Raw genomic sequence first — 12,014 nt, 5'->3', positions numbered from 1 at the left:
TGTTCTCGAAATTCGCAAATATTTATATGCAGATGTGATTATAAAGAAAACATTTATAGAAGAAAATATGTGCTATTACACTGACAGAACTTGAAACTCTTGTTCCAAATACAAATTAATTGAACAACAGTAAACTGTCATTTACTTACCAAATTCATTCATAAGAGCTCTAGCCTTTGATACAAATGGTCCCACTTCACTAGGATGCATCTTTGCCCTTTCTTTTAAATCTGCACCTATAAAGAAAACATATTAAACATATATGTAAATAACAAAAAAAGACAACCTTTTTCACAGCTTTGCTATTGGCGCTATTTAAAATAAACTGAAATAAACATTGGATTAAGAGCCGGTTCACACTGGGACGACTTGTCAGTCGACTTAGCCGCCTGACAAGTCACGTCCCGTTCTGTACAATGGAACCGTTCTAATAGGAGCGATGCAAGTCGCTCCGACTTAGAAAAAGGTTCCTGTACAACTTTGGGAGCGACTTGAGGCGACTTGCATTGACTTCTATACAGAAGTCGTTTTGCAAGTCGCCGCTGCTGTCGTGTGCAGGTCGCCTGAGGCAGTCGCGCTGCAAGTCGTGCTGCCTCAGTGTGAACCGGCTCTTACAGTTGACAATGTAGGAAATCACAAAATAACAGATTATAGCAGAAAATATCTACAGATAGTAAATTGATTTTTACAAAAATAGATAGTGTGTTCCAATGCACTTTTGACCATCTCACTATCCTCTATAGCAACAGTAAAACATTCAGGGCTTCCAAAGATGGCAATTGTCTGGTGTAATTTGTAAGACAAAGATAGTGCTCTGAACTTACTGTATTCCTGACAAAGACAATGGTGCAGAGGGCACATGATAGAATTGGAGATTTCCCTATTTGTTTGCATTTCTACAGGCATACTTCCTGGGCTGGACAAACAGTGTATATTCTTTCAGCCAGCTAATAAATATTGGATGCGCTCACCAAGTATGGCAATATCTCTGATGTGCTTTGCCCATAGGTATGTATACCATGTGGACTATGTCTGGATGCATTGTAATCCTGCAGATTATGTTGACATCATATCAGTCTATACCCCTTTCTATTTTAGGTTTTATATTATACTTTATTTAATTCCAGATCACTTGATCTGACCTGTCTTTGGGGGTTTTCCGGACCCTTGCTGGGGGATCTGTGTGGAGCGATTTGGGGCTGCACATGGACAGCTTTTCTGATTCAACAGTTTTACTTTTTGGGACCCTCTCCACTCCCACCATTTGTGGGTAAATTATACCATCTGGTATGCAATCCATGCTATTTTATTATGTGTGCTATACAATATCACTTCAGTTTATCTTTTTTGAAATACAAAGAAAGCAGATATACTATGTGCAGTGAATATTTATCTAATGACATGTACATACGTATTTTTCCAAACAGACACCGGGCTCTGGATGTTAAACGAAAACCCCTGAAGAAGGGCATCAAGCCGGAAATGTTGGGTTCATCCATAAGCCTATTTGTTATCTGTATGCACTTTGCAAATTTTATGTACCCATATTGATGTATTCTCTTGTCTTTGACGATACCATTTATTTCTTGATTGAATATATGTTTACTACAATAAATTTTCTATTTTTGATACAAATTATTTTTCTTGGTCACTTTTAAAGTCCCACCCATTCATGGGGGTTCATGTGTTTTTTCTAAAATTTTGAGATGTGGTGACCTCTAACAAATGACTCCACAGGTCTTGGAATTCTTTTTCCTGGAGATTAAACACTGCCATAAATTTAGATTTTATGTAAAAAAAAAATGTAGAACTTAGTACACCACTGGTCCTAATACTATTTGCAGTTCATGGGATTGATTTACTAAACTTTGCAAAGGAATTTGTCCTTCTCTTAGTGCAGGTATGCTCAACCCGGGCCCCACAGACCTCATAGCAGGAGATTGTGACCGGCTCTCTATGGACCTGGTTCACACATCTCCACAGCGGCTTCGGTGCGAATTGCACAGGAGCCCTGTGTGTCGATTGGTCCGATTCAAGTCCAAATTCAGCCAAAAATTCTGGCTGAAATCGGAGCTTAAACAGTGAATGGAGACGCACCGTTCTCCTGCCGTGAGCCGCTGCGATCTTTAGTGTGAACCCAGCCTTAGCTTTGCTTATCAAAGAAGTTTATTGCGCTACTAGGGCAAGCAATTCTCTGGACTGTAGTTTTGGCAATTCAAGGGACAGCTGCAAAGCCCCTGATTTAGTGAAGGCTGCAACACTGGTTCAGAGGTTTATTGGCTGGTCACATTGGCTGGTGATTTGGTTAACAAAAAATGTGATTTTTGTCAGTGTGATTAAACAGTTGGTAAACATCCAATGGGGATTGGTCCCATGGAAAATTATAATCCTGATTGTTGTTTAAAATCTTCATTATGCTATTTAAAATAAAAAAAGATTTAAGAAAACATATTTTTTTTAAAGATTTTTAAAAAGACAAAGACATTTAGATTCAGAACCATTTCAATTAATTTGTGGCCTGTGACTGATTACCAAATCTATTAAGTTGCACACGCTCTTCAAAAGGTTGAGCATCCCTGGCTTAGTGAATGTGGAAAGAAAAAAAAAAAAAAACAGCATTTTTTGTTTGCAAATGATTGGATGATGGAAGTCAGCAGAACTTCACCTTATTCACTACTAAGTGGAAGTTCAGATGCAAAGTGAACAGACCATTTGCCTTTAGTAAATCAACTCCCATGTCTCCAAAAAACAAGTGTACCTAGAAACAAGCCTTTTACTAAAGAGCAGCTGATAAAGTTTCTAAATGCATTTGAAGCTAAACTCACAGATAAATCCAGGCACACCTGCCAGAAAACACAGCCACATCCTCAACCTGTACTACAGCAGCATTGTAGCTTGGTCAAGAACATACAGGTGATACTCGAAAAATTAGACTATCGTGCAAAAGTTCATTTATTTCACTAATGCAACTTAAAAAGGTGAAACTAATATCTGAGATAGACTCATTACAAGCAAAGCAAGATAGTTCAAGCCGTGATTTGTCATAATTGTGATGATTATGGCTTACAGCTCATGAAAACCCTAAATCCACAATCTCAGAAAATTAGAATATTACATGCAATCAATAAAACAAGGATTGTACATAGAACAATATCGACCTCTGGAAAGTATAAGCATGCATATGTACTCAGTACTTGGTTTGAGCCCCTTTTGCAGCAATTACTGCCTCAATGTGGTGTGGCATGGAAGCTATCAACCTGTGGCACTGCTGAGGTGTTATGGAAGACCAGGATGCTTCAATAGCGGCCTTCAGCTCTTCTGCATTGTTCGGTCTCATGTCTCTCATCTTTCTCTTGACAATGCCCCACAGATTCTCTATGGGGTTCAGGTCAGGCAGGTTTGCTGGCCAATCAAGCACAGTAATCCCACAGTCACTGAACCAGGTTTTGGTGCTTTTGGCAGTGTGGGCAGGTGCCAAGTCCTGCTGGAAAATTAAGTCAGCATCCGATAGAGCTCGTCTGCAGAAGGAAGCATGAAGTGCTCCAAAATCTCCTGGTAGACGGCTGCATTGACCCTGGACTTAATGAAGCACAGTGGACCAACACCAGCAGATGACATGGTTCCCCAAATCAACACAGACTGTGGAAACTTCACACTGGACATCAAGCACTGAAATTCATTTTCTTCGGCTCGTCGTAGTGTTGTATGTCACCGCGTTCTTGACGGTCGAAAGTTCAGAGAGCTTGACACTAAGAAGCAGCATACTGATGAACTCTTGCCTCTTCCCACTGTACCCTCCTGTCAACATATGCACTGTCAGCAAATGCAACAAAGTCTGAATGGCTCCTAGTGGAGGTTCACCGTCTCCCAGTATAAGTGCTGTCTTACATGGGACCACAAGAAGCTGATGCCAAGACAAGTACTGCTACTTATATGTAGCGATTTTGTTTTGTATTGTTTACATGACTGCATTAAGTAGTGCATTTTATATCGGTCTGGAATTCAGTTTAACCGGTTTCCAACTGGCTCACGTGTATATAAGGGGACAGAATAGCTCCCCTGTGCGAAACCCCGTACGGGGTTCCTTTAAGGGCCAACAGAGGGCGCGCGCATGACCGCTGCATGCCGAGGGATCCAATGCACATGGCCGGCGATCGCTGCCGGCCATGCGGGATCACGTGCACGAGTGTTTTGCACTGGGATTTGTGTGTGTAAACACAAAAATCCCTATGCTGTCAGAGGAGAGGAGACATGTATTTTGTTGCTACTATGTAGTAACAGTGATAAGTCTCCTCTCCTACTCTTATCCCCATACAGTGAGAACACACTGAGGAAACACACATTTAACCCCTTGATCGCCCTTAGTGTTAACCCCTTCTCTACCAGTGTCATTTACACAGTAATCAGTGCATTTTTATAGCACTGATCGCTGTATAAATGTCAGTAGTCCCAAAAATGTGTCAAAAGTGTCCGATCTGTGCGTCGCAATACCGCTAAAAATCGCAGATCACCGCCATTTAAAAAAAAATAATAAAAATGCCAAAAATTACATAAATCTTTCCCATAGTTTGTAGACACTAAAACTTTTGCGCAAACCAATCAATATACGCTTATTGCGATTTTTTTTACCAAAAATATGTAGAATATATATTGGCCTAAACTGATGAAGAAATGTGTTTTTTAAAAACATTTTTGGGGATATTTATTATAGCAAAAAGTAAAAAATATAGTTCTTTTTCAAAATTGTTGCTCTTTATTTGTGTATAGCGCAAAAAATAAAAAACAAATTGCAGAGGTGATCAAATGGCACCAAAAAAAAGCTCTATTTGTGGGAAAAAAAGGACGCAAATTTTGTTTGGGTACAGCATTGCATGACTAAGCAATTACCAGTTAAAGCGACGCAGTGCCAAATTGTAAAAAGTCCTCTGGTCAGGAAAGGGGTAAAACCTTCCGGGGCTGAAGTGGTTAAAAACATTTTTTGTAATAAAAAAAAAAAAAAAAAAAAGTGAATACAAAGCAACTAGTAATTCAAATAATGTATTAATATTAATAAAAATACATAAAAAATAACAATGAGAAAAAAAATAAAAATACGTGGGATAAGTCTAAATGAAAACCATGGCCATCAGGCAAAGACTCCTTTCGCTTACTTTTCCCTTCTGAAGTACAAGGAGTAATTCGTAGACAAAATCTTATCTTATGTGAATACATTATGATCACAGAACACTAACGCATTTTTACATTTTCCCTTTCAGCATGTTCAACTTGAAGGAACATTTCCATAATCGCTGTTGAAAAATGGGAATGTGAAGTTCAGATACAAAAGTAAAATCCACCATGTCTCACTGAGTAAACAAAGAGACTGCAACATACTCATCACTCTGCACGCGCTTTCTTTAAAAACATAAACAGTCCTTGCAGCTACATTCTAGTAGAGTCTACGTGCGTTCATCCACCATACTTCCATTACAATGCACGTGCATCAAGCTCTCAACTACTTCAGCTGGAATATACAGATATCTAGGACTGTACGTTAATCATTTAAATGGCAGTAGCACATGACAAATGGTATTTTTTACAAAGTATTGAAGACAAAAATTTCTAATGCAACACTGGTTAGAGCACAATAACATCTAAATAGCTTAAAGTGCATATGCGGACAGGCTATGAACATTCAGGCATTTACCTATTTACACAAGCAGTAAATAAAGCTTAAAATAAGCCCCTACTGACTAGGGATGCGCCGATACAATTTTTTTTACAAGTACGAGTACCGATACTTTTTTTTTAGTACTCGCCAATACCAATTACCGATACCTACCGCAACTGTTTTGTTTACACTTCAGCTGTCAGCAATGGTACAAAGCATTGAAAAGTCATTTACAAATGAAATAAATAGATTTTTTTTTTGGGCGCTTTTTCAATGTGAAATGTGTAAATATATGTTAATATATATATGTGAAAATATTCACTAACAAAGCAAACAAAAAAAAAAGTTTTAATTGTTTATCGTTTAGACGTGATCCACCAGACGTGAACAAAAAAAAAAAGCAGGAAAATAATAATTAAGTGGAGGAGAGTTAATTAAGGCTGATTAGAGTAAATTAAGGGTTAATAAGGAGTTAAACAGATGAACATATGTTCATCCCCACTGACAGCTCAAAGAACCAAGCCTGAAAGTATTACTGACCTTTGTAGTTGCAGTTACTGTGTGACAATTCATTCTCAAAGTTGACAGCAGAATCACTACAGTCATCTAAGTCCTTCTCTCAACAGCTCAGCTCACCCCAGTTTCCCTTCCCAGCAGTTATCTGACAGCCTTTCAACCTTCTAATATCTAGTCTAAGCACAGGGCAGGTACTCTGGTCGGAAGAAGCAGGGTGAGCTTGGCTGCTGAGAAATAATGACTTCAGTGGTTCTGGTGTGATCCTCTGTGCCTGCAGTTATAGATGTCAGTAAGGGATTATTTAAAGTGACTGTAAAGGATCAAATTTTATTTTGTGGGTCTTCTAAATGAGTGTTTTATGGTAATCTGTCTTTTTCTTTTTGTCTACCATTATCATAATCTATAGCTGAACTTCCCTCGGTATGCCTTCAAGTTTATCACGACAATATGATTGAAGTTGATGCTGTCATGGGGTGTACTAGGAAGCTATGTATGAGTTCTTCTTTTGAGATTACTAATAACAACAATAACACTAATTATTTATATATATATTATATAGAATTATTATTATTAATAATATATATAAATAATATAATAATAATCATGTTAAACCTACCTGCTCTGTGCAATGGTTTGCACAGAGCAGCAATTCTCCTCCTCTGGAATCCCCCACTGGCGATCATGGCCCTTATCCCCCCCCCCTTGCCCACCATAGCAAGCTGCTTTCTACCGGGAGCACTGACTGCAGTGGTAGCCATTGTTGGAGCTGGATCGAGATCGGGCTCAGGTAAGTATAAGGGGGGCTGGGGAGGGAGCTGCATGCAGAAGGTTTTTAACTTAATGCATTTCACGTTTTGTTAAAAATATTTAATGGTCACAGATTTGCTTTAAAAAACCCTTTTCATGCTAAGATGGCAAGTCAATCTATTTATCTAAAATATAAAAATAACTAGGGTTTTTTAAATAATGCTTTTTAAAAAATATGATTTAAAGACAGACCGGCTAAATCCCTGTTAGGAATGTGCCTGGGTCCATAGCACCTAGTAGGTAGTGCTTAAACTGCACCTGAAGTAACAGAGAAAGTGATGTGACGTTAAAGTGGTTGGTAGGAAGCCTAGGGTTCTGGCCTTCTTTTAAATGAGTCTCCCTACATATTTTTATTTTGTTTTGCTCCAGTCCCCCAGTCGACAAAGTGCATGTAGCAATTTGCCCAGTTATTCTCACTTGTCTTATTCCTTAGCATGGTCGATAGTGGGCCCTCCCCTCCCACCACTGTTTGACCACGCATCTAGCAAGACGACAATTACTTAGATATGATCGACAGCATTTCGCTCTGGCAGCAGGCGCCGTCACATAGGCCCCTTTCACACAGCGTCATCCATTCTGTCACGTATTTGCTATGAAAAATGGATTCAGTTTACATCAGCCAATATCCATCTTCCATTTAGTTCCGTTCCATTTACATCGGTTTTTCATCTATTTACATCTTCTGGGGGGTTTTTTGTCCGCTAATGGAACAAAAATGCAGACTTGTTGAAAAAAATGGGCCTGAACGAAAGTAGATGGAAAACTGATGTAAACTGATATAAAAACGGACAATGTCTGTTTACATCCATTTGCCCATAGGAATGCAATGCAGAAAAAGGACACACTGAACACCTGTGTGAAAGGGGTCCAACTATGAAAGGTGGAGGGGGATGGGGAGGGCAGAGGTCAGTACTGATACAAGAGGAAGGAGGGGTGTCAAAACAAGGCTCCCACTAACTGAAAAAAACAGCAGACAGCAATTATGTAGCATGCCATTATTCAAAGAATGTAAAAATAAATTAAGATGTTTGAGTTTTCTTTATAAGTGACATGAAACAAGCAAAATGAGCATCGGGAAGCAGCACTGGTCACAAAAGACTTACAGCAAACTGGAAATGTGTGTGTATGTAAAGATAGAATATATATATATATATATATATATATATATATATATATATATATATATATAAAAAATCTCCTGTGACTAGAGGTAAATGCATTTTGCATTTCAGTATAAATTTTCTCAGTGGTCTGTGTGCCAAATATGTCAGTAGTACTTAACACCAGTAAATCATCTTCTGCTGAAAGGCATAACTGTAATGACATCAGTACTGGCATTTACATAAAATTGCTGTGGTTCGAAGTGCAATAACATAAAAAAACCTGTTTATATCTGGGAAAAAATCTGTGCAATATCGCAGTAGTACCTGCAGATAATAAGGAAGACAACACCAAATATAAAATACATATGACAGCTGTCAACACAGGGCCTGCTTTACATATTTAATCCTGCAGCATGATAATTCCAACTTGCTCTTGACATTTGGTTAATGCATCAATAAATGTACCTCTAAAAGCAATTCCTAACTAGGAGTTTTGTGCACCAGTGATTCATGCTGAAGTCCCTTGTTGCACTGCAGATGTTATTGCCAGTCACTGGTAACTGCCATTCTGTTTATGGCATGCTGCAGCTGACATTTTCCTGTGCTGGGACAGGCCCTGTTGCACAACCATAATATACTGTAAATAGAGCAGCTTTCATTACTTACTGTATAATATGTGAGATTTACTACTCATTGCTAAGTCAAAAAAACAAAAAATGCAATAGGCAAAAAAAAAACCCTTAACATTTTAGTCAAATTTACACTATACATTTATAAATTAAACCAAAGCATGTAATAAATGTTACCATTTCGAAAGACCCAATTCAAATAACTTTAAATGGAACTTGTTAAGAAATAAATTCTGACATGCCACAGTATCCACACGACCTCCGGAAGATATACCCCCCTTCATGACCTGGCCATTTTTTGCTATATGGCACTGCGTTACTTGAATTTATGTAATTTTTTTTCCCCACAAATAGAGCTTTCTGCTATAAAACCTATCCAATAAAAAAAAAAAAAAAATTTAAAAAATCTAATTTCTGCATAAATTTTGCTAATTTTTTTGGTAAAAAAAATCTCAATAAGCGTGTATTGATTGGTTTGCGCATATATATATATATTATATATATATATATATATATATATATATATATATATATATATATATATATATATATATATATATATATATATATATATATACATACACACACACACACACACATACACACACACACATATACATATACTGGAATTTTTATTTATTTTATTTATACTAGTAATGGTCGGCGATCAGCATTTTATAGCAGAACTGCGATATTGCAGCAGACAATCCGACACTGACACATTGTGGGAAGCAGTGACACTAATACAGTGATTAGTGCTAAATATATGCACTGTCACTGTACTAATGACACTGGCTGCAAAGGGGTTAATATCTAGGGCAATCAAAGGGTTTTATTATTTTTAATCAGATTCTTTTTATTTTAATATGCAAACAATAAAACAATACAAACAAATTATCCAAACAAAATCACATAAACCAAACAGACACTATATAACAAAAAACAAAAAAAAACAAAAGATAAACCCCCCCACCCTATTTATTGGAGTATAAGAAAAAATAAAATAGGAAAAAAGTTTAATGCTTAGAAGCACTGAGGGTGGCAACAAAATACAGCTTTCACAAAAAAAAAAGGAAAATGCAAAAACCTATATATTTACCCATAAATACCTATATTAAGATGGTCACCTACAGACCAATATCTGATATTACAATATACATAATACAGATTGGTCTATACCGATGCCAGGGACAGACTCGAGCCACTTTGACCAGAGAGCATCAAACTTATTCACGGTGTTCCTTAAAAAAAATATGTATGTTTTTAAAACATCATAATCCTATTAAGGTCTGAAATACAGTCAGATACAGTCGGCGAATGGGGAGAGGTCCACTTAAGGGCAATCTGTCAAAGAGTTTGCCTAATAGTGTTGCCTATAGAAAAAGTATAAGTAGAGATATCACAGTAGCCCAATAGGCACATAAGTTGTTCAGCCGAGTTATTGATATCCAGTAGCCCATTTAGTCTACCAATCACCCCCGCCCAGTATCTCTGGAGTTTAGGACACCGCCAGAGAAGATGCATCAACGTACCTGTGTTACCACATCTAGCACAGGCTGGCTCAGATCTCAGGCCAATGGTATGCAAAAAGTGAGGAGTTCTATAAGTCCTATGAATGAAGGATAAAGAGACTGGAGAGGTGCGGATGGTTTCAAACAGAAACCCTATATGTGACAGAGGTAAGACCTTTTGTTATCCTTGCTTGTACAATCTTGTCAAAAACAGGGGTAGGGGGAAAGAGTATTTTAGCGGACAAATGGATGATATGGAGTATGCAGAGCATGTCTCAATTGAAGGAACTGATAAAACCCCAATTCGATTGTAAAGGGAACTCTCACTTTAACTCTTCAAAGGACTTAAGTAAACCGTTCTCATGCAGCTGAACTAACAATGTTATTTCTGATTTTTGCCACCTCTGAAAAGGCCCAAAGAACTGAAAGTTGGGGGAGTCTATCATTTTCCCATATCGGAGTATATCTATTGGGGTATGAAATACCCATCATTTTTTTGACTGTATCCCATACTTTACACATTAACTTACAGGTGGGCATATCCGTACACGAAACACCCCCTCTTACCCCGGCTAGAACATATAGTGGTGACCGACCCTTAGATACATAGGAAAATAATCATCGAGCAGGAAGGGGTAGCTGTTCAAGCTCCCTTCCAGCAAAATGCTGTAGTTGTGATGCAAAGAAATATATCCTTGGGTTAGGAACTGCCAGTCCACCCGCATTTTTGGGATGTTGAAGAGTCTCCAATTTAAATATGGGGGGTTTTATTCTGCCATATTAAAACGCCTAAATATACTATTAATCTTAGTAAAAATCCGTAAAGGTATCCAGATCGGAGCATTATGTAAGAAATACAGAAGCTGAGACATCCATATCATCTTAATTAGAATAATACAGCCTATTAACGAGAGAGGGAGTTTATTCCAGATTTTACTTTGGTCTTGGAATCTAGCGAGTAGTGGAAGTATGTTGTCTACAATATACGACTGAGGAGAATCAGAAATAGCTATACCCAAATATTTTATAGAAGACACAACCCTGATCTGAGAAAGTGAGGATGGTAGTGGGTCCTGGGGGAGATCTAAGGGCATCAACGTGGACTTCTACCAATTTATACCTAACCCAGAAAACCTACAAAACGCCTTAAGGTATTTCATTATTGCAGGTAAAGATGAGCGGATGTTGGTCAAAAAGAAGATAGTCTGCATATAATGATACCTTTTCCTCCATGTCTCCCCTAATCAGACTGGTAACATCACATGAAGCCAGCATAAGACAAGCCAAGGGCTCTATAGCTAGGGCAAAGAGCAGGGGGGACAATGGGCACCCCTGCCTAGTGCCTCGGCAAAGTCTGGAACTCGAAGATTGGAGGCTGTTAACCCTAACTGATGCCATAGGAGCTGCATACAAACAACCGTACCCATTGGCAAAAATTAGAACCAAGCTCGAATTTTTCCAGAATAGCCCATAAATAAGGCCTTTCAACACCATTGAAGGCCTTTATGGCATCTAGTGCCAAAAAGGCACGATTTGGATTATCCGGGACCGGAACCTACATATTTAAATATGCACGTCTAATATTAACTGCTGTTGACATATTGGGCATAAATCCTACCTGATCTGAGTGAATAATAGGTTTAATAACCTTGTTTAATCTGGTAGCGAGTACTTTGGCAAGAATTTTAACATGTGTAGACGATAAGGAAACTGGTCTATAGGATTCAGGGTGTAACAGGTTTTTATCTTTTTTAGGTATAACTATTATAACAGAATGCTAATTTGTAGTCCTGTGAGC

General features: G+C 38.0%; 1 protein-coding gene across 3 annotated transcripts in view; it reads right to left on the bottom strand.

The window, feature by feature from the left end:
• Positions 1-12,014, bottom strand: part of AUH (AU RNA binding methylglutaconyl-CoA hydratase) — a 399,227-nt gene that overhangs the window by 325,380 nt on the left and 61,833 nt on the right. For all 3 annotated transcript variants that reach the window (XM_073632885.1, XM_073632878.1, XM_073632892.1), the window contains exon 4: positions 150-236. In XM_073632885.1, coding sequence (XP_073488986.1) covers positions 150-236 — 87 coding nt within the window. The remainder of the gene's footprint in view (positions 1-149; positions 237-12,014) is intronic.

This window comes from Aquarana catesbeiana, linkage group LG01 (genome assembly GCF_042186555.1).
Source record: "Aquarana catesbeiana isolate 2022-GZ linkage group LG01, ASM4218655v1, whole genome shotgun sequence".
NCBI classification, from domain to species: domain Eukaryota; kingdom Metazoa; phylum Chordata; class Amphibia; order Anura; family Ranidae; genus Aquarana; species Aquarana catesbeiana.
This window is presented reverse-complemented; position numbering and strand designations above follow the sequence as displayed.